The following is a 23,994-nucleotide window of genomic DNA, read 5'->3' as shown; positions in this document are numbered from 1 at the left end:
GTATACTCTTTTCAGTCTGCTTAATAACACAATATATATGTACTCCTAGACAAATCAGCCCCCATTTATTGAACTTATATTTCCATCGTAACACTGGCTTAGACAGTCTTGCATTTAAGGTTTTACCACCACCTACTTTTTCAGTAGTTCATGCTTCCTACTAACTGTAACACACTCGATTTCATTAGATGCCACATGAAGCTAATGCCTGCCTTTCATGAATGCTATATTCCTGTGAGAATGAGCATCTATGAAGTGCTACCTATAGAAAGCCCCCCCACCCCCCCCAAGATATTAAACATTAACTCTTTTTTTCCTTTAGATTCATTTCAGATAAAAATTTGATTATTTTCAACTTCAGGAAGAATTCCTGTTGCATAAGAGCAAACCATTTTGGCTGTTTTATAAAATGTAGTTAACTGTGTACACATATGTCCTGTTTTCGGCAACTGGAAAGGCAACTGTATCTTCAGTTTTACAGATAACATCTATCTTGCCATGGTCATCACCAAAATACCAACAAATGCAAACATTTTAGAATTTTTAGAATAACTTTGTTATTGACTCTGCATTTAGCTAGCTTCTGGAGTCCTACGAAGCCCATATCATCTTCACAGTGAGTATTTCATCATTTTAAGCTTTAAGTTACTACGTGGCCTTTTTGGTGCTTCAGCTACAGTGAAGTACACCTTAAAGCCACCTACTAGAATAAGTTATTTATGAGAAACAGAAACAATGGAATTTTCAATCTGTTTGGCCAGGTAACAAAAAAAAAAAATCACAAAAAACCCAACAACAAAAAAATCAACTGTAACTGTACCGTTACTATTTCTGTGTTCCCAGTTAGAGAAGTCTCCAAAACAAAAGCTCACCTTCTGTTTCCTTTTTCTAGTAACCTGTTGCTCTTCTCCTTCTTCTTCAATCAGTTTGAGTGCAAGCTCTTTATTCACTTTTGGAAGTTTCTAAAGAGAGGAAAGCAATTAATCAGTAAATACTCTTTTACACATGCAAAAACCTACATGCTTTACAATTCTAAGTGTGATGAAGAGAGAATTCTTACTCATTCTTATAACTCCTTGACTGGTTCCACATATTTCTACGTACTAGTAAAGCAATAGCACTTGCAGAAAATTTAAGCAGAACTTCTGTATCGTTTTTTCCTTGTAATGCATCAGCTTTAGTACTTTAAAAGCAATTATTTCTCCTTGTATGTTGAGTAAATTCAATCTAGAAAGCTACTAGTTATAAACACAATGCTATTTTTATATATCTCTTTCCAGAGTAATATATTTTAATGGCTTATGTCATTTAATTTAATGACAGAAGTAGGAACTGCAAATTTCACCAGTGAGTTATCCACTCAAGTGGCAAATGTGACAAGAGCTGCTCTTTTACAGTTTTGTATCAGTCTTTCTCATCTGTGGGAATCACACACATGGGAATTTTACAGTTCCGTTCAAAAAGTTCTATAAATTACTTGTGTCTCTGATGATAAACAGAATCAAGTCCTAAGTCATTACATCTCTGAAATACACTTAAGAATATATTACTCTTTATGAGTAGTTTTCCCAGAAGTATACTCATTGTTTGCAGGATTTACCTTTAGTTGAACTCTCTGTGCACGTGTTTCTTCTATCTTCTGCCTTATTTTTTCTCTTCTGTATTCTTCATAGGCAAAGGGGTTGGCCATCATTTTTGCCTTTGAACAGCAGGAGCAAGTAAAAAGAAAATACCATTAATACAGGACACAGTCCTGGAGAAAAAAAAAAAAAAACAACACAAAAAAAACCCCAACAAAAACCCAACACACTTATTTTATTGTTAAGAGTAAAAATTGACAAGGATCAACCTTATTTACCTTATGATAAAGCCTTATGTCCATGAAAAAGCCATGCATGTATGCTCTGAGCAATGATGACCCAATGAGATGAGCAAGGCCTAGGAAAAAAAAGTTACAGAGGATTTCAAAAAGCTTTCATGTATAAAGAACTCCTATTCCAAGCTAGCCACTTCACTTACGCGATTCAAGACAAACAAATACTGCCAACGCAGCACATCAATCTAACAGTCACATCCATTATATCAAGACTAAGTAAAACCGCAAAAAAAAAAAAAAAAAAGCAGTTTGGCCAGCAAGAAATTTGAGCTTCTTCAAAAACAAAATTCATTTTTCTTGTCATAATACATGTTACTGTGCACTTTTTAAAAAATGCCCACATGCACTACGCTCCATAAAAGTTTACAAAGAAAAATTTGAGAGAATTTTTTTGAAAGTCCATAGATGTTTGACAATCACTTTTTTAGTGTGGTATAGAAATGTTTTTAATTACAGAGTTTTGCCTTGGGTCACTATCTTTGAAGAATCAACGTGTTGAAAAAAATACAGTACCACATCAGGTCATAAAACTGTCACCCTAGGCCCTAATCTAAGTAAGAATGAAAATACTTAAGAGTTCTCTGATTTTCCTTCCATGTATCTCTACAAAATTCCAAGACTGAGAAAAGGAAAACCTTTTAATACCAAAATATCCTCTACAGACCCCAAATCTTTAGAAATTAAGAATTAACAAACTTCTTCTAGAACTAAATGGCAAAAAAGTGAGAAACCACTGTGCATCTCAGAGCACAAAGCTGACTCTCAAAATTTTTTTTAACTGTTTCCAGGAGACAATCTTTCTGCATATTCCAAAATGAGAGTACTCCAGCTAATGGCCAGTAATACAAAGAAACCCTGACATATGAAATACAAAATATCCCTTAAGCTGGTTCTTCATCTGAAAGCTTGCATTTATGGGGAAATGAATTTGACTAAGATATAGTGAATTTAAAGCAGAATAAGTATTCCCAGTCAAGCCTCTGTGTAGATAATACTACGTTGACTTATTCCCTTACGACTGGGATACAGGTCTGCAGGCTACATTCAGACCATCTACGCCAGAACACTAACGCTGAAGATGCAGGTGCTTTGGATGACCTCCTCCTTGTATGGCCTCCTGCCAGGCCAAACCCAACTCCCATATTCAGAGGTAAATTAATTAAATTAAACTGGAGCAAAACATTGCAGCGGGGTAGCTATGACTTAGTCGCCATCACGGAAACATGGTGGGATGAGTCGCACGATTGGAGTGCTGCAATGGATGGCTATAAGCTCTTCAGAAGGGACAGGCGAGGAAGGAGAGGCGGTGGAGTAGCCCTTTATGTCAGGGAGTGCTTCGACTGTCTAGAGCTCGATGGTAGTGATGACGAGGTCGAGTGCTTGTGGGTAAGGATGAGGGGAAGGCCAACAAGGCAGATATCCTGCTGGGAGTCTGTTATAGACCACCTAGCCAGGATGAGGAGGCAGACGAAATATTCTACCAGAGGCTGGCAGAAGTCTCCCAGTCGCTAGCCCTTGTTCTCGTGGGGGACTTCAACTTTCTGGACGTCTGCTGGAAATACCACACGGCAGAGAGGAAACAGTCGAGGAGGTTCCTGGAGTGTGTGGAGGATGACTTCCTGACACAGCTGGTAAGCGAGCCCACCAGGGGAGATGCCTCGCTTGACCTGCTGTTCACAAACAGAGAAGGACTGGTGGGAGATGTGGTGGTCGGAGGCCAGCTTGGGCTTAGCGACCATGAAATGGTAGAATTCTCAATACTTGGTGAAGTAAGGAGGGGGGCCAGCAAAACCGCTACCATGGACTTCCGGAGGGCGGACTTTGGCCTGCTCAGGACACTGGTCGAGAGGGTCCCTTGGGAGACAGTCCTGAAGAGCAAAGGGGTCCAGGAAGGCTGGACGTTCTTCAAGAAGGAAGTCTTAAAGGCGCAGGAGCGGGCTGTCCCCATGTGCCGCAAGAAGAACGGGCGGGGAAGGCGACCGGCCTGGCTGAACGGGGAGCTCTGGCTGGGACTCAGGGAAAAAAGGAGAGTTTATCACTTGTGGAGGAAGGGTCAGGCAACTCAGGAAGAGTACAGGGATCGCGTTAGGTCGTGCAGAGAGGAAACTAGAAAGGCAAAAGCCCGGCTAGAACTCAACCTGGCCACTGTCGTGAGAGACAACAAAAAATGCTTTTATAAGTATGTTAATGACAAAAGGAGAGCCAAGGAGAATCTCCGTCCTCTATTGGATGCGGGGGGGGAACGTTGCCACCAAGGATGAGGAAAAGGCTGAGGTACTCAACGCCTTCTTTGCCTCAGTCTTTAATAGTCAGAGTGGTTATCCTCAGGGTACTCAGCCCCCTGAGCTGGAAGACAGGGACGGCGAGCAGGATAAACCCCCCATAATCCAAGAGGAAGAAGTTAATGACCTGCTACGCCACCTGGACGTTCACAAGTCTATGGGGCCGGATGGGATCCACCCGAGGGTACTGAGGGAGCTGGCGGAGGGGCTTGCCGAGCCGCTCTCCATCATTTACCAGCAGTCCTGGTTAACTGGGGAGGTCCCAGACGACTGGAGGCTCGCCAATGTGACGCTGATCTATAAGAAGGGCCGGAAGGGGGATCCGGGGAACTACAGGCCGGTCAGCCTGACCTCGGTGCCGGGGAAGATCATGGAGCGGTTCGTTTTGAGGGCGCTCACGAGCCATGTCCGGGACAACCAGGGGATCAGGCCCAGCCAGCACGGGTTCATGGAAGGCAGGTCCTGCTTGACCAACCTGATCTCCTTCTATGACCAGGTGACCCGCCTCGTGGATGAGGGAAAGGCTGTGGATGTGGTCTACCTGGACTTCAGTAAAGCCTTTGACACTGTCTCCCACAGCATTCTCCTAGAGAAGCTGGCGGCTCACGGCCTAGACAGGTGCACTCTTCGCTGGGTAAAAAACTGGCTGGGCGGCCGAGCCCAGAGAGTTGCGGAGAACGGAGTTAAATCCAGTTGGCGGCCGGTCACGAGTGGTGTTCCCCAGGGCTCAGTACTGGGGCCGGTCTTGTTCAATATCTTTATCAATGATCTGGACGAGGGGATCGAGTGCTCCCTCAGTAAGTTTGCAGACGACACCAAGTTGGGCGGGAGTGTTGATCTGCTGGAGGGTGGGAAGGCTCTGCAGAGGGACCTGGACAGGCTGGATCGATGGGCCGAGGCCAACTGTATGAGGTTCAACAAGGCCAAGTGCCGGGTCCTGCACTTCGGCCACAACAACCCCAGGCAACGCTACAGGCTTGGGGAAGAGTGGCTGGAAAGCTGCCCAGAGGAAAAGGACCTGGGGGTGCTGGTTGACAGCCGGCTGAACATGAGCCGGCAGTGTGCCCAGGTGGCCAAGAAGGCCAACGGCATCCTGGCCTGTATCAGAAATAGTGTGGCCAGCAGGAGCAGGGAGGTGATCGTGCCCCTGCACTCAGCACTGATGAGGCCGCACCTCGAATCCTGTGTTCAGTTTTGGGCCCCTCACTACAAGAAGGACATGGAGGTGCTGGAGCGTGTCCAGAGGAGGGCAACAAAGCTGGTGAAAGGCCTGGAGCACAAGTCTTATGAGGAGCGGCTGAGGGAACTGGGGTTGTTTAGCCTGGAGAAGAGGAGGCTGAGGGGAGACCTCATCGCGCTCTACAACTACCTGAAAGGAGGTTGTAGTGAGGTGGGTGTTGGTCTCTTCTGCCAAGTAACTAGCGACAGGACAAGAGGAAATGGCCTCAAGTTGCGCCAAGGGAGGTTTAGACTGGACATTAGGAGAACTTTCTTTACTGAAAGAGTGGTCAGGCCTTGGAACAGGCTGCCCAGGGAAGTGGTGGAGTCACCATCCCTGGAGGTATTTAAAAGACGTGTAGATGAGGCTCTTAGGGACATGGTTTAGTGGGCATGGTGTGTTAGGTTGACGGTTGGACACGATGATCTTAGAGGTCTTTTCCAACCTGTATGATTCTATGATTGTAATCAAAACATATAACAGACAGAAAAAGGACTAGCTACCTTGGAAGAAGAACGCTCACCTTCTCTGCTATGTAATTTTCAGCATTCCAGTTCCTTGAAACTGTGTTTCTATTAGCCCTCGAATGATTTGTATTTTCTGGAAATTACTACATTCAATTAGGGTTGCCTTTGGCAGGTGAATCTTTTCCTAATTTTGCTGTGAGTTCCAATATACTACTTGAGCACCTCAAAAATATTTTGAAAACTACACCAACTTCTCTTCCTGTGCCTTCCACTTAGTGTCTGGAAGCACACACAACAGATTCCTAGACATATTAAATCAGCAAATATCAATCTTCTTCTTAGGATAAAAATCTGAGAAACACAAATATGTACTGCTGCACTGGTTGGGAACCAAAGAACATAAAGCCATCAGTCTGGTGTATTAATAACCAAGAAGACTGGATGAAACTACTGCCAGTGAATTTCTAACATCCGAATTACAAAACTTACATGTGTAAATGATCAAAAACTGAACAAAGAAGTCAACTAAAGAGGAGATTCAACTGTTTTACCTAAATTTTCAAGGTCTTTTCTGGTAACGAATTTGTAATCATCATAAACTGTGCTCTCTGGATTCTCCTCCAGTTCTTCAGTCAAGTTGTCCAAGAAGGAACACCATTTTGGGGCAGGTCCTAAAACCTGTGGATATTATAGAAAGTTATAACGTGTATTCTTACAGAAAAAAAATACAGTTCGGCTGTAATGGAATAAAAATGAATCCCTCTGAAATCAAACAGACCTTAAGAGCAAGAGCAGTTAGAGAACACAATTAAACCTATTGCTTACATTACCAATAAGGAGTACTATAGATTATCTAAGCATTATTTTAATTTAGGTCATTTATTTGAGACCAACAGTCCAGAGGTTTCAAGTTTAACTGTTTCAAGTGGTCCCAGTCTAACTGATTAATTTATTAAAAGCTCAGAGCCAAATATTACAGATAAAATTAGGAACTAACGGCACCATATAGCAACTAATCTGTAAAGCACTGCTGGATCTTGAACTCATTAGGTTCACTACGCAATCATGTTAAATCCTATTCTGCCCTATTTATTTTAATTAAAACACCACAAGTATATTTCATGTATTTTTATTCAAGGACAAATCCAGACTGTATGAACAGATAATGGGAAATATTAAAAAACTTGCATATTTCCATCATGAGGCAAAGAACTTACTTGAACAATATTATGTTGCACTATCAATGTTCTTTTCCATATAAGCTTCCTCCAATTTCCCAAGTTAACAATTAGCTCCCTCCACTTTTCCCTCCCGCTGTTCTGGTTGAAATTCCTCTTTATCCTGATGCATGCAGCCATACTCAACTGTTCCAGTATTATTATTTTAATAGGTGAGTTAGCTGAATGGAAAAATCCAACACTACATTTTTCTCTCTAGAGCAAATCAGCTGACATTTTAGAACATAAAGTGGCCAGTTAACTCCTAGAGTGGGACTTTTAATGAGGCTTCTGATTTGTTTGCTAAAAATTCACATTAAAAACTCCGCAGTCGACATAGAAACAGTTGTGATTCAAAAACAACATTTTAAGATCCTATTTGATTACGGAAACAAGTAGAAGTGATTTTACATATATAAAATACATATAGTTTGTTTTAACATAATAGTGTGTTAACAGTATGAGATAATGCCTTTCATTTAAAAAGAAATGTGTTTACTCATTGAAAAGTCTTCTTTTGAAGACAACTATACATAAAAAATTGTAAAATTGTATTCTAGACCATAATATTCTACTCATATTGTAGACTGTAACACTCCAGACAATAATATTGTATTGTAGACCACTATTGTCTCTGTATGAAGCATGATTTAGCTTTGTAAGATTTCAGCCCTAGCCGAGAACCATAACATGCCAAATGAAAAACTGCACTTTTTTACAGTGCTGCATATTTTATTCCAATTAGTAAGAGCTTCCAAGGAAAGACCTAAGATGTCCCTAACAGGAAAGACATTATTTACTTAATGAATTAACCAAACCCCCGTATCTGCTCCAGTATACTCAGCTTAAACACTATATAACATTCAGATTTCTTGCCAACATTGCAGATGCTTTTGTTTCCATCTTGTCTCCACCTAGCTTTTAAATTTTTCAGTTATTTCCCTCCAAACCACTTCTTCAAATCTAAACACTGAACTTTTATATTAATAAGAAAGCACTCTAAATATATCAAATGTAGCACTGGTTTTCATGTCATTCAAGAAATCAGTTATCAGTACTTCATTACCAGATCATCAAAACATGACTGAGGTGGAGGAATCTTCTCTAAAGTTTACCTACTTTTTTGTTTTGGATGAAACCTTATAAAAAACAAGTTGCTTACTAACTAAACAAAACTTCTCTTGTAATAAAATTTAAGAACAAGTTTCTCTGCTGGAGATTATGAGAAATCAGATTAGATAATCCTTGACTCATGTCCATTCCCATTAAATAAAAAGTTCCCCTTCATTTCATCTTGCTGACTCATCATGTAAAGACCTCTACCACTTCACTAAATCTTTTTCATCACTTCCATGTCTACGACACTATCTTGCTCAAGCCTTACAAAGTGGACGTTACTCATGAGAACTCAGGCCACTCCAACCAGTTAGGGTCATCCCCCGATGGGATCTTGACTGGTGTAAATCTTTGAATGAATAACTAAAGCAGAAGTCTCACAAATAAGGGAAAACAGTTTATCTGCTCTTCAGCTGTAGCTCCACTCACTGTTCCAAGTATCCCTGTACTAAAAACCTGATATTGAGAGTAAAACCTTTCATTGCACGTAAACTGTGCCATGAAACACAAAGCCAAAAGACCTGATTATTCATTATCATCTGTGGAGTGAGTTGGACAATCAGATCATAGAAAACAAGGGGGGGGAAAAATGAGATAATTAATGGAAAAAAGCAGTGGCAGCATACCAGGAAAAAATAGAAAGTCCAACCATTATTCAAATTTCACATGTAAACTGACAAAAAGGAAAACCCTGCAGAGATGTTTGTGTAAGTTTTATTGCCTTGTTTCCCTCTCTCCCACCCTACTGAAACCACTTGCCTACCTATTCTAGGACACCTTAGGAGCTTTGCTTTGTATATTAAAACAGAACATTTTTTAAAGCTTAGGAAGAAATTTAAAAATAGAAAAGGCAAACAATACCAGTCACAATGACAAAAACATTAACAAGAAATGTCCTTCTCTTGCAATAGTAATTCTTCACAGAATTTAATTGCCACTGCATTTTAACTGCAGAGTTTAATGCTCCTCTGTCGTCCACTGCCAACCAACAGACATCCTAGGACGGTGCCAAGAGTGCTCTGCAATGGCAGGCTCCATCATTCCTGTGCCCAGGTACAAATGCCACAGTTCAGAGGGCTGGTCTGCACCAGGTCACCAAGGATGAGGCGGCTGGGTGAAGCCTGCCTGTCCCTCCCAGTTCACGGGTTTCCATACAGCGGGCACGCAGCAGCACAGTGGGACCCCTGGGGACCCCTCGGAGCTCCTGCCACCCAGCACTGCCACCACCTCAGCCTGGTGCGCAGTCCCCGCCAAAGCCAGCAGAACAGCCACCAAGCTGTGGAGGTTGGGTAGGCTAACTGATATACTTGTCAATTTAGATTGGGAATGTACAACTTTACCATATCTAAAGGGAGAAAAATGCACTGGAATTCACAGCAAGAATAAGAAAATGTTATCAAGGTAGGTAATCGCATGCAACTAAACTGAAAGGTCTCATTTTTACAATATTTATGATATACCAAATAGGTTTCTCTGCAAGTTTTAGAAAAGTTGCACACAGCTAATGGGAAAACCATTATTAAATGAGTGCACATCTAAACTTGGCTTTTACTCAAATATTTCTTAGGATAGGAAAACCAGACATAATCACCATCAGTGATCGAACCAGTATTTTTGCTATTTTCATTAGTATTCTATTTTCAGCAGGATAACCACTTCTTGAGTCAATTCCTGCCAACTGCTGGTGAAAGTCAAGATTGTCTTTGAAAATATTTTTGCCTATCAAGTGAGGAGCCTCGCCTGCAGGCTGGGCCCCGCTGGCAGCAAGCTGGGTGGGCTGCTCCCTGCTCTCCTCCCCTCCCGGTGCTCTCCCCCTTAACCAACTGGAGGCAGGACCCATGAGGTGACCAAAATGCAGTTATCCCCCTTCGCGTCACACCACCACCACAACGCAAGACAGAGTGGCGGCCAGGTCACGCAGGCAGGGGACGAGGAGCAGCCAGGGCGCGTGGCCCCCTCCTCCCGCGGGTCAGCCGTGTGGCTGGGCTTGCCACAGGGGGCTGCCCGCTGCGATACACAGGTCATACAGACATCTTGCCATTGCCTCTCGTGTCTGATACCAAGCCACAAGAAGTAAAGATGTGGACCTTATAATTATTAGTATCGTGCCATCTAATGCCAAATTTTTGTTAGTACACATTAGAATGTCCTTTTTTTTTTTTTAATTTTAGACACAGAAAACACAAAATATGATGAGTAATCTAGCATGCAACCAAGCGGAGACGACACGTGCAAGGCCAAACTGCTCAAGAAAAGGAAGAGAAAAATGTTGACAGAAGTTTTCTAAAATATTGTAAAAGAATGTCAAAAAACACAGATCTTTCTATTCTATTTTACAAGACGTTTAACTCAATAGTCTTGCAGCACCACAAATTTTATGTGGTACAGCTCTGCAATGCCCCGTACTTACGGCCATACCTAATTCCTGAGCACTGCTGTAGAAAATATCATCCTGTCATCAGTCTGTAATTCCCCTGAAGTTAATGAACACTGGGACAGAGTAGGTATTATTCCCAACCCACAACAGATGTTCCTTATCTTCAATCCAGAACACCAGACAGCACTTGTACACTTTTAAATGCCACTCAACAATTTGACAGCCAGCTCTGCAGAGCCCTTAGAGCCACAGAAAAACTGGGTATAATCCTAACTAGTACTAAACATGCTCAACAACTTAAAAGAGGCCCAGGATGTGTAGAAGCTTTCAGAGTCAGATGTCACTAGATTTAAATCAAACGACTTTGAATGCACATACAGATGAGTATTGTTAAGTATCTGTTTGAAGGTGTCAGGGACCAATTCCACATGAAGCTCAAGGACTGTCCTATTAAATATTTTCATTAATGACTGCCACATATAGTGGGAAAATGCCAATAAAATCTGGTGATCTTAAAATCTGGTGAGGGTCAAAATCTCTCAGGGTAAAAAAGCTACCTTGAAAACTAAAACGCTGGAAATAGGATGAAATGTATAGCCAATCAGTATCAGCTGTAAGGAGCAGAATAGGAAAAAATGATACTATCTGATTACAAGACAATAAAATAGTCATATTAGGCTATTGTATTAGGATAGGATACGAATAATGACTCAGTGTACATCTTGTACAACTCCAGGCAATAATGTTCAGGATACGTGAATGCAAACTGTAGCAACTACAGTGAAAGGCTGCTGGGATGATTTCTGAAACAGTAATGCTTGCACAAGAATAAATACATGCGAAGTTATCACAGTGACACTGTAAACTAGAAAAGTTAGCTAAGCATCAGAGGAATGTGACTCTTGAACAGCCTTTTAATAGAGATAACGAGGAAGAAACAAACAACTAATTTTCAGATGAAATCTGACAGACATATTCATGGAAAAGATTATACAATCTGATTGCCTATGATAAGATGGGGTTGGACTCCATGATCCAAGGAAGCTCCTCCATTCCTCTGTTCCCATTTAGAAAAAAAAAAAACCAACCCAAACTTAGAGCACTTTAACATAGAGAGATTCTTTTCTAGATTATAATTTCTTTAAATGAAATATATCTTACACATACGCCTCAATGACTTCACATACATATTTACCTGTAGGAGACAACAATAATTCTTTGGAAAGGACAAAAAATAATAATGATGATAATTTTAAAATCTTTTTCTTTTTTTTTAATAAAATGGCACAATAAAAAGCATTTTAATCTTTTAACAGGACACATTTGCTAGGGAAAGTAAATGCACATCTATATTCTCAGCTTCAATCATGCCATTTAACAGAAGGAGATTACAGAAGGTCTAATGAGAGAGGAGAAAAAAAATGGGTGATCCCCAGGGTGTGGGCAGTGATTGAAATGTGCAATTGCATTTTAAACATAATTAGCTCCCTAATTGCATAGCCAAGTTTAATTAATGCAATTACATGAGTAATTAATTACTATTCATTTTAAGAGTACTGTTTTCAATGTTTTGTTCTCTAATTTTAAGAATTAGACAGATCTCAATATGTAATAACTTTGAAAAGTTTCCATCTATATGCATTGAAAAGGCAAGAGAAGAAAGAATACCTTGTTAAGAGTCAAGGTTACATCAATTGCAATTGGTAACTCTCAAAAATCAGATGGATTATTTTTAGCTTGTAGACATGAAAAGCTGCAGCTCTCCATTCTTGTTTCTCTGCTTTTGGGCTTCAGTCATACCCAGTCCAAGAACTTCAGAGCACCCAGGAGATTAACTGGTGTTAGAAAGGAGCCTTGGGATCACGTTACCTTGTTAGGTTTCTACCTACCATGTTTCCATATACAGTGCATTTCCCTCAGCAATCAACATGCTCCGAACAATCTGTGATGTTGAATGATATCCTGCCATTCCTTTCTAATCTACTTTGTCCCTATGAACGCTCTATAATCAACTCCAGTTGAGCCCTGTTAATCTCATGAGTAAACCCATTAATGTACTGAGTAGAATTCTTTAATTCTCTAATTTAAATGGGTTTTGGGAATAAACTCTAAACAAATCTCCCACATATTTTCATTTTTCATAATTTCATGCTTTCATTCACCCTACATTACATAGTGTGGATTTGATGCTTTTACAGCCATCAAGTAGCTCACTGGAGTACAGCTATGACCAAGAGAGACTGAAAAGCACAATTTTCCTTTTCGGCATACTACTGACAACAGCATTGCGTTTGGTTTTAAGCCCACACACTCATAAATTTCACTGAACTATACAACGAATTGGCTCTTTCTTTCCTCCTAACATCCAGACATTTTTGGCAGATTCATTAATCAGAGAGGTTGGTTTTCCTACCTTTCACTATGCTATGGAAGCTGCCAAATCAACAATTTGGAGGTTTTACTCCTTAGAGAGCATGTTAAAGGAAATGTTGCTTTTAAGATCTTCCCAGTCTTAAACAAAAACTGCTGCAGGAACTTGCACACATCTTCTAGGAATGAGATACTAAATCTTTCTGCCCTGGTAGTTATCAGATAGTAAGTACTTCTTTTTCTAATCCTAAGTAGTTTGGCTTTATGGTGGTTTTTTTTTTAAATCTCATATTCTCTGATCTGACAGGTATTACAGTCAGTTAACCAGTCACAGGTCTGCTCTCACTGTGAGTGTCTTCCTGGTGAAGCCACCTTCTTTCAAAGGAGGCAATGATCCTGTTGCTCTTAATATTGGGAAAAAAATGCCCTCCAAGATAGGATCAGCAAATAATTCTTCAGCAAAGAAAGTTACTCCTTAAAATTGTAAATAAGATTAGCAGAATAGTTCTCTTCCTCACAAGACAGGAAGAAAAAAGGACACTTCTCACAAGTCATCTGTAACTTACCAGCAGTGGCATTAAGAGGAGTCTGACGCTTTCACCAGTATCCCCATCATCTTCTGACATGCATAAAAGACAAACACTCGTCACTATTGCTATGGATCTTTTTATCAGACTCCCTACACATTAGGTCTTTAGACAATTGGAGCTGAGATAATTTGAGGTCAGAAAAATAGATAGAAACTTGAAGTACAAGAAGCCACTATTTTCACATTAAGTCAACTAACCAAATGAAGATCAAGAGGTAAGAAGAGATTGGCTTCTCAAAGCACGTGTTACAAGCATGACCTGCTTCAAGTACCTTCCCATAAATATCAGCTGGAAATGAATTAAAAGTTCCCAAAAGTCTGTTCTTATTCCAATATAGCAGCTTCTATAGCATATGTGCTGTAATAATAGAGGCACTTAGGTAAGGTACTTAAAATACTGTGCAGTAAGTTCAGCTGAGGCTCGCTTCACAGGATTTGGCCATCCACACCTCCCATTCCCTACCACACCTGACTACGTTACCAATTCCTTTGCAAAGGTTCCAGTATTTGTTAGACCCTTCATGAAGCCAATTTACTGTTCAGTGACTCAACGTCACTGAACCGGCACCTCCCCCCCCCCCCCCCCCCAACACACCACCTCCACATTTTATATGAAGTCTAACAAAAAAATCCCCACCCTACCACAATACTATTCGAAGAATAAATCTCTCACAAAGCTCTCCCCCTGCTTTTACAATTGTGACTGCAGGCGACACAGACAAGGCGATGGCAAGTGGGAGACTTCATAACTGCCTTGGCCTTTTTCTTACACAAGGAGAGAACTTTTACACAGCTTCTACCTGTTCCAACATGGTCAGAAATCTATTTCTCAAACTATAATAGCATTTCTTGCAATACTAAGGGCATGGGCCATCAATGGACAAAACCTCCACTACTAATAGAGATGAGAGTAACGTGCATTGATTTTGGTATGTACATAATAGCCTCTGATTGCAATCTAAATTAACAAGTAAGAAGAACCAAGAATAAGCCAGAAATGCAAAACCCCGGCAAGTCCCCTTCTCCATGTCTCTGATGGAACAGGAAACCTCCCAACTGTCACACTGTGCCGGGACTTGCCTCTCATGCTTTTAAGCGACTGGGAACAACAGGGCTCTCACAGTACAAGCCAGATGCCAAGGAATGTTACAGCACAAACATCTTTACAGTCATGAAAACAAAACTTACTGTACTGGAGTTCAGAGCATGACCTGCATTTTAGGGAAATCTGAGGAACGCTACAGATATGAAGGTAACAGCAAATCCAGTTGTACGTCTACCTTACATAAGTGACAAACTATTGGAAATCTAGGAACATGTGAGACTCTAATAACTCCCTACCATGGCAGCTTAATTGCTCTTTGCAAACCTGGGAGGAAGACTGCTCTGTGAGTTTATACAATTACTGCCAGACAACACAAAGGGAAGGAAAGGCAACTACCTGTTGGGAACGTGCAGCTCCTCCAGACAGATAATGAAGATAACCACAGCATAAACCAACCTACTCTTTACAGAGCATAACGCTAGTGAGAAGAAATTTTATATAACTTATGAAATAATTTTGAGTGGGAAACATCTTTCTAATATATATTTGAAAGCTTTCACGTATTTGATGGTTTTATTTATCTCTCAGGTTTGTGTGATAGAAATCTTAAATCCTCACGCTTTGTTACTATTTTTTTACAGAACAGTCATAACTCAAAACACATTTGGTTCGCTACTGAGTGCAGCACAGAAGATGACAATACAGATAAGCCACAAGAGTCAGTTGCCTCTGCTTTCAAACATAATGAAATAAAGACTTAGTTGAAATTATCACACAGAAAATTCTCACGTGCTTTCTCTTTTCTGATCCAAAAGCTAAAAAAGACACTAACTCTTACTATGTGCTGATAGACTATAGTAGAGTTCAAAATGTCCTTTCAGAAATTACATCTTTTCATTATCTGTGACTGCTTCTCTCTTCACTGACTGAAGCTGAGCAACTGCACCTATAAATTTTCAGAAATCAGGTGAAGAATAGATGGCCCAAAGGAAGGAACAAGTACAACTTAAGAAATAAAAAATATCTTTCAGATACTCAAGGCTTAAATCTTTTACACCTTAAAAAGGGGAGCACCCCCTCCCCCCCTAAAATCTGTTTTCTTAAAATAGGAACCCAAGAACAGAGGGTCCCATACTACCAATTGCTTAAGAAACAGTCACAACACTAAAAAACATGTGAGTCTACCAACTGGCAGAGCAATTACCACAGCAGTTCAGTAAAACAGCTTTTAAGAGTTTTCTCCTTTGCTCTATGAAGGGTACGATGTGAACTATAAAGAAGTATGGACTTAACAGTCAGCATGCTGCTATCTATTAAAAGAGTAATAATGAAGAAGTGCTGCCTATCATACTATCATCCACAACAGCAGTAAGCAGGGATCATACACCTTCATAATCTACACATGATGTTGAACTACTACATCATCAGCACCAAAAAATATCTAAAACAAGTTTCACAGGAAGACCTGAAATTGTTTCCCGATTATCGCACATTGGTAGTTTCCTTCTACATACGTGTGACAAGTGCTACAGTGTCTCTCAGCCAGTGCATGGGAAATGGAGGATATCCTTTGTTGGGAATAAGCCCAGCGTCTTATTTTTCAGTTTGAAAGTGTTTAGGTTAAAAGTAGGAAACTCACATTTCTGTTTGTGAAGATAAACAACTTTTTTCCTATGCTTGTTAATACTGTGAGACAGGTAATGTATCATTCACCAGACATTCTTTTTATATTGTTTGCACAATTTTCTGTGTAAAAGATTAGACTGTTCTGGATGCAAAACACAGTTCTAAAAGAATGATATACCAAAACTCAGAATTAGCTTAAAGACCAAAGATGTGCTCAAGCGTCTTTTTATTAATGGTAAGTTGTTTTTTTTTTTAACACTTGGCAGTCCCAAAGCACACTGTAATATGCTACTTCATAACAACCCTGCTTTCCAGTCATTTCACGGTTCTCAAAATAAGCAAACTAGGGTTAAGACCAGCATTTTCCACTCTACATCATAACTACTGTATTTTTATTTTACACTATTTTTTCCCAGGGAATGAAACATTTTTCTACACTATATTTTGTTTCAGGATAGAAAAAAAAAATCTCTTAGCACAATTCAGTTTCATGGCTGCTTTCCACTTTACCTAAAACTTCTAAGGTAAGGGCTGTATTGAAGGAGATAAACAACTGTCTTCTAAAAAATTCAGCCTCATCATGCAATCTTCAAGAAGACAACTGAGGCAGCATTAATGCAGAATGACCTAATACTGCCAATCAGAAGACATGAAAACATCCTAAAAGAAATCAAAATCTCACACTCTAGTCCTAATCTGTTCTATTAGTGTCAAAATGCCAGCCACAGATATAAAAATTTGCTTCATAGCTTTCACCATGCAGAAGCCAAAAATCAGTTCAGAAAATCTTGCTGTAACTCCAACAGTACCCATAAACCATTCGAATGACAGCTGATTATACAGAACATTGGTCTTAAGGGCATGAAGTACAAGGTGTGGATAGGTGTTTTTTCTCTAATTGTATCCCCATCATATAAAGACCCAAGAGAGAAAAAAAGACAATTAGTAGATCCCAAAACTACGAAAGGATGAGAGAGTAAATCTTAGATTAATAAAATTGTTCTGAAAGGCTATGACCGCAGAGGTAAGTGTGGAGCGTGCCACACATGAGAAACCTCCCACATCCTTTAGAAGTGAAAAATGACAGACTGTAAGTATAGATATCTGATGATTATAACCCTTTGTACACAACTAGTGAGAGCACTCTGTCACCAGACTGACAGAAAATACTAACCTATTTCAGACAAATGCTTTTTCTGTCTGTGAGTGAACTGAACACAACTCTTCAGTCAATTCAGTCACAAGTAGGTTTAAAAGCAGCTAACCTGGAAGCCTACAATCGAACCAAAGCATGTTCATCCTTAATTTACAATCCAGAACTGTTCCAAACTAGTATCAAGAAAGAAATAAAGATGGTGAACTAAGGCAATAAAAAACTGCCTTCACTTGTATTTCCTTCAGTACAAGTTCCCTCTTATAGATCTGTTTCATCAAATATCCACTGCATTAAATGAAAACATATAAGCTAGTAGAATTTGGTGCCTTAATCTGTGATTATGTTATTTCAAGGTTAGCTACTAAGGAAAAACTAGCTTGTCCTACAGTTTTTCTAAACCTTTTTTTCCTAAATCTAAGGAAAAAACATATTTTTTTTTAAGAATGAGCATTTTTGAGGCATATTAAAAAAAAAAGATGGTGATAAAGAGTAATTAAAACAGGCAAGTAGAGGACCTAAAAAAAGGAGAAACGAAACAATTTAAAATAGCATGTATGAAAGGAAAGAAGTACCAGGAATGGCTGTTTAGTTGAAAAGCAATCCAGTTTGAAGAGGACAAAATTAATAAATATTTCTAGCAGTAAAGAGATCCACATATCCAAAGCGGGTATTGTATTAGAAACCAGACCCATTATAAAGATATTCTTGGAGAAACTGAATCATTGAGTAGGCAAGAAATACTTGCCCTTGAAACATTTCCAGTTTATAACTCCAACAACCCTGAACTAGGAGAGCGCTAGGATATCAAATGATTTTCCAAAACCACCTGAAAAGAAGCCAGAGACGCTCCAGGATTTATTTTTTTCTTAAAGAGCTTAATATCTTCTCTACACCAAAAGTACATTGCTTCTAGCCTCAACAGGGAGTTTTCTGCCAAGACTGCAGGAAAGTAAAAAAAATCCAGAACACAGAATATTACACTCAATTAATTACACACTTAATTGCTCTCTTCTTTTAACAGCCTAATGAATACAGCAAGTTTCAGTTTCAGTATGTATATGTAGCCCAAAGTTTCAAGTCCAATAAAGGAGACAGGACTGATTTGAAATGTCTGTGCTAAGATCAGACATGTTCATGTAACCAGTAGTAAACACTCAGAATAAATAACATCTATGCCTCTCGCTTTCCACCCAGGAGCTAACATGAAGGGGTTTTTCTGTACAACCTGAAAAGAGAACATTATATGTCATGGAAGCTGACCCCCTCAATTAAACTTAAGAGAATTGGGCTCATCTTAGATCGCAGGCCAGTGGACCACCATGCATCAGTGGAGCTTCTTCCTCTCTTCACTTCTTTGGCCAGGATCTGGTTGCACTATTGACTCAACTTAGTTTCTGAGTCAGTAGTCTGAAAAGTATCCCAAGGCACACACAACTTTCATTTCAACCTTCCCAAGGCATACATCAAAGTTATATACCAGGAAGCCAGCTGGCAAGAAGTAGGTTCCAAATGTTTGCACAAACTGCAAGTTAACTATTAAATTATTGGCAAACAGCCCAATTCCAGTCAGAGGCACTTGCGCTCATTAAAGCCCAAGAAAATAAAACAAAAACAAAGTCTCTAAGCTAAGCCACTCAAGATGTCACCTATGTAAAACAAACATTTCATTTTAATGGTCAGATTCAATTTGGCTTTTACTCACTCCCTGCACTGTGTACCTGCATAAGGCATCTTCTTGCCATTTAAAACCAAACCTGCCTGTCCTTTCTAGCAAACCAAAAATCACCTTCTTTTCCCTCTACTAACAGCTTTGCACACAAAAGAAAAAACTGCAGTGATTTTTTTTTTCCCCCTTAAGAAAAGTGTAGTTCTCTCAGACATTCCTAGTCTCAAATGTCATACTGATCTTGTTGAAAATTCTGCAGGAAAAGCTGAAGCATGCCACTTCATTTACGGACAATATTATGATACCCGTTGTCAACTCTTTTATAATCCTGAAGTTCAAGAGACAGTCATTTTTCGGTTTTGCAATGGAAATTCAGCTTTGGCATTAACAATGGAGAGAATGGGCACATGTACACAGATAATTCAGTCAGACATGAGCTCAGTCAGACCGTACTCCAAGCTGGCCGGACACAAGCCAGCTCTAGTTCACAAGTCATGTAGCTGTGTTAGCACAGCACTGTGCCCACACTAATAAAACCTGCTGAGAGGCAGGGTATATTAGGCTGGGCACAGTCCTACACTGTCTGGCCAACTTCAATCAAGGACAGAGGATGCTGGGTCTGTCTGCACCCATCTGCATAGATATGCACTCCTGCTCTGTAAGACTTTGACTTCTGTGCATCTCTTCTGAAGTTTTTTCTTCTTATTTTGTAACCTAGAAGGGCTAAAGCACAGCACCATACATTTGAGATTTTAAGTATCCTCTTTGACCACAACTATGGTAATTCCTTGTAGCTGTTCCAATGAAGACTTAAAAAAAAAGAATAATTAGTAGCACTACAGGGCAATGAGGGGCTAGGGCAATCGAATGGATTCTATTTACACAAAAGTACTTCCAAGAGCTCTGAAACACAACTGTCCTTTACAGTAGTAGCATTTCCCCCAGGCATTTATTCTGTTGTGGAATTCAAGAATTATAAATCAGCTCTTGTCAACATCTCAAAAACAGAGGACACATTTTAAGTAGTATTCATGTCTATCTCAAAGTAAACAAACTAACAGAAAATTAAAGCTGTTCATTGGAAAAAACGGTGAATCCTAGTTCTTAGAAAAAGCCAGAAAACTAAACCATGAAAAGAGATCAGGTAATACAGCAGATCATTAGTTCTTTAAAGTTTTGCTCCAAAGACACATGCAACTGAACTCATCTTTGCCTCTGCAAGGAAATTACTCAGTCCAAGGATGGAAAAAATCCATGTCTTAATAATCTACTGACATAGAAACCAGAGGACAGGTGTGCATCTCCGAGTTCAAATAACTAGCCCAAAAGATCAAGGAATAAAACTGTAACATGAACACATTAATAACATCAAGTTTTCCTTAATAACAAATGCCCTGAAGCAGCTTAAGTCTGACACGACTTCTCCATTTTATATTTTCTTCATTTAAAAAGATTAAAAAAAAAACAAAACAGCCAACCAAAACAGATTTAGTGAGCTACATACTTGATTTTTAGGAAATGCAGTAAGAAACCCTTCCATTATACAATACTAACTGTGCCAGCCCTTTCAGTCTTACCTGTAAAAAGGTAGACAGGGTAAAAAACCCAGTTACTAGAGTGTGAGACTTCTGTCTCTATTTCAAAGTAACATCTTCTCACTACCTTTAACTTTTCTATTGTCTAAAATAAGCATTCCATGTTTTGAAATGAACTACAGATTGTTGACTAAAAAAAAATCATGCCAGTATTTAAGATATATTCAGCAGCCTTCAAACTCAAAGCCATTGACATGAACTGGAGAAGTTTAGCTTAGGCAGTAGCCTTCGAACCAAATTTTACATTTTCTTATACACAACAGTATTTCAAAAATAGAACTCATTTGGACTTAAGCTTTAACATTCATCATTCAGGTCCATTTGTATACTTATCTGTCACTGTGAATGTAAAACCCATAAAAAGGTATGATTCAAACAAGTTCAGGCAGACTCAAGTACCAATAATCAGAGAACAGTGACAAAGGAAGAAGGTTTAAGGAAAGATTTGTGTTAATTTTCATCGGAATAGTCTGCATGCTGCAAAAATACTAGATAGTATTAATCAATATTTAGGTTTGCAATTAATGTCTGTTAATTATGATCTGAAATCTAATAAAGAGTGCTTATATTTCTTAGCTAAAAATTACTTATCTGACTTCAGAAACATGAATTCAGTATTCACAGAGGATTCTACGAGAGTGAGATTTTTGAGAAAGTAAGAAATAAGTATTTTTCATTTTGATTTACAATATGTGCAAGAATACTCAAAATAACACTGGCTAGAACAAGTTCTAACAAACATTCATTGCTGGTGACAATCAAGACAATGAAATAATTTTTTTGCTAAGTGGCAATGTTGGATATACTCCTCTAATGTACTATAGCTGTAAAGTTCATATATCATGCACACCTGCATAAAAAAAAAAAGATCTCGGTGCACAATTTTCAGAGAGAGGCTGAACCTTACCCTTAGTGACAGAAGGAATGCTTTTTCCATCTGACTTACTTAAATTGAGTAACTAGTCCATTCAAGTTTTAAAAACTCATCAGACTTTGAAAATATGGGAGTTTGTCTTCCCCAATCCATCAATTAAAAAGACGATAGATAAAAAAATGCTTGAAGAGCTACTTTCTAAACCTTACAAAGGACAAGGTAAATAGAAACAAAGTGTTCAGCTTCTAACTACAGCTAATATTTTTTCTTAAATACAAAAATATGTTATCCCCCCCGCCCTTTGTTATCCAAAGCATGGAACAACTCCAATTAACAAAATACAAGTTGGTTAGAGTTGAATTAGAGAAATAGGTAATTTACATCCGAAGAACAATCTGACATAAATGACACACAAAGAACCCATGTATAAAATTGTACCTTTCTTTAAATGCAAAAATCTAATAATACAAGCAAAGATAATGAGACTATAGAATTGTTTAGAAGGGTATACTGTTGTGTTTAGACATGTAGATACAACAGGTATATAGTGTCTATTCCACAAAGAAAAATGTAACCTGATGAATCTCCATCTTAAATGTAATCAAGAACACATGGGGGGGGAACCCAGAAATAAACTAAAGGAAATTAAATTAAAATTAATTTAAAATTTGTTATCTGAATGAAGACTTCTTGGCTGATTTAAAAAACAGTTAAAAATATATTTCAAAATTAAAAAATTTTATAGTTTGTCCAGAATGTGAATAAAATGACTTAAGAAGAAGTGTACATATTTTTAGAGTCTGGTCAGCTATTCCGCGTGTAATATCCGCATATATACCCTACTATTTATCTCTTACCAGGCAAAAAAACCCCTAGTGAATGCACTGTAGAATCAAAAACAAAACACGAGTGAAATGCAGGTGTAGTTTTCTGTACCGTTCCCTAACACCAGAAGGCTTGCTGTTAAGTCTCCCTAAAATCAACCCGCAGAGATATAACATACAGTTAACCTACACTTAAGCCTTTCAAGTGAAGAGCTTCTCAAGAGAAAAGCTGCAATTCAAGTAGGGCATTGAGCAGAAGCTACTGCCAAGAGCCATACTTGAAGCCACAAAATAACATTTCTTTGACAGAACACAGAAGAGTATTTACTGCCATGACTGTGTCACTACATACCACATATTAAAGACAGTAATGAAATATTTCACAACAAAGCAAAATTATTCTCTTGAAAGTAAGCCATATAGTCCCTATTTAGGAATTCTTTCTGATCAGCTATCAAAAACTACTTTTTCCAGCAAAGCTCCACTTGAATTTCCTACTGCCACTAGCCAGTTTTGGAACTGGTAGCAAAAGCCAAATTACAGGTTGTTTTTTTGGTAATTCAATAGGTTATGTTAATAAATTATGGTTAGTTTAAATTTACTTTATCATGAAAAATCAGAGGATGTAGATGTGAATTTGCAGAAGTAATTTTCCAACATGAATACCTGAATGGCACCAAACAACTGAGTTTTAAAAGAGCAGTATCGGCAACAATTCGTATTACTTACCGGTATATAATAGATATTCATTTTAGGGGCTTCATTGGCAGTCATTAGCATTCCTAAAAAGAGATTTCCACATTTGAAAATATTGGTCACAAGAGGATAACACTACCTTTAAAAAAAAATATATATATACTTGAGGCATTTAATTCATACGAAGTAGATTTGTTCATAGGACTTAAAATATTCTTCCAGGAGAAGAAATGGAAAAAATGGAAAATTTGCTGGCACCAAAAAAAAAAAAAAAAAAAAAAATTAGAATGGCAACCTGAGTATTTGTAGGGAAAGAACCCTTCACGGGTTAGGGGCGGAGGGGTGAAAGCACATTACCTGTAGCTCATACAGTACATATTCTTGGCCTGCAATGGAACAGCTAATTGGGACCCATAATAAATTGTTGTGTCAAATGCTAAGGAAAGAAAGGTCTGATAGATGCACAATTAACGAAGCTTCGTTTCCTACATATTCATCACCGTTTGTCCTCTATCTTAACAACTGTTCAGCACCATCAAGCAACACTAAGTCCTGACAACTGCAGGCTGCCAATTTTCATAACAAATTTAAGTAGTTCTTCCCATAATACTGTTTAGAACAAATCCAGTTAGTAGTGCTCTTAAAACCTACCTTGGGCATAAACTTGTATTGTTAATAGAAGGGGGTTTTGGTTTTTAGTTTTCCTTTGTTTTTAAACACACACCTATAGTCTAAACAAAGTCATAAATCATGTTTACATGTTTACAACTTTATTCGTTATTTCATCTTGGGAAATCAGCACAACAGTAGCTTGTCAACACAAAATGAGAGACAGGATATTGTGGCTTCAAATATAGTAATATTAGCGATGTTAGCCAACCGGGGCAAATGTAAAATTTGAAATACCTATGAATATACCTCAGAAACACTGTGAATAAGGGTTGCAAATACTCTGAATATCAAAAAATTACTGTAGAAATATTAAAATCCATGGAAAAT

The 23,994-nt window shown here is 38.8% G+C and overlaps 1 protein-coding gene across 2 annotated transcripts in view; it reads right to left on the bottom strand.

Annotated features, from left to right (window-relative positions):
- Positions 1–23,994, bottom strand: part of NOL10 (nucleolar protein 10) — a 57,760-nt gene that overhangs the window by 12,991 nt on the left and 20,775 nt on the right. For both annotated transcript variants that reach the window (XM_075145057.1, XM_075145058.1), the window contains exons 13-17: positions 23,029–23,081; positions 6,396–6,522; positions 1,859–1,938; positions 1,601–1,699; positions 873–962 (exon numbers count right to left, since the gene is read on the bottom strand). In XM_075145057.1, the coding sequence (XP_075001158.1) occupies positions 873–962; positions 1,601–1,699; positions 1,859–1,938; positions 6,396–6,522; positions 23,029–23,081 (449 nt within the window). The remainder of the gene's footprint in view (positions 1–872; positions 963–1,600; positions 1,700–1,858; positions 1,939–6,395; positions 6,523–23,028; positions 23,082–23,994) is intronic.

This window comes from Calonectris borealis, chromosome 3 (assembly GCF_964195595.1).
Source record: "Calonectris borealis chromosome 3, bCalBor7.hap1.2, whole genome shotgun sequence".
Taxonomy (NCBI): domain Eukaryota; kingdom Metazoa; phylum Chordata; class Aves; order Procellariiformes; family Procellariidae; genus Calonectris; species Calonectris borealis.
The sequence above is the reverse complement of the archived record's forward strand: the minus strand, read 5'-3'. Positions and strand labels throughout refer to the sequence as shown.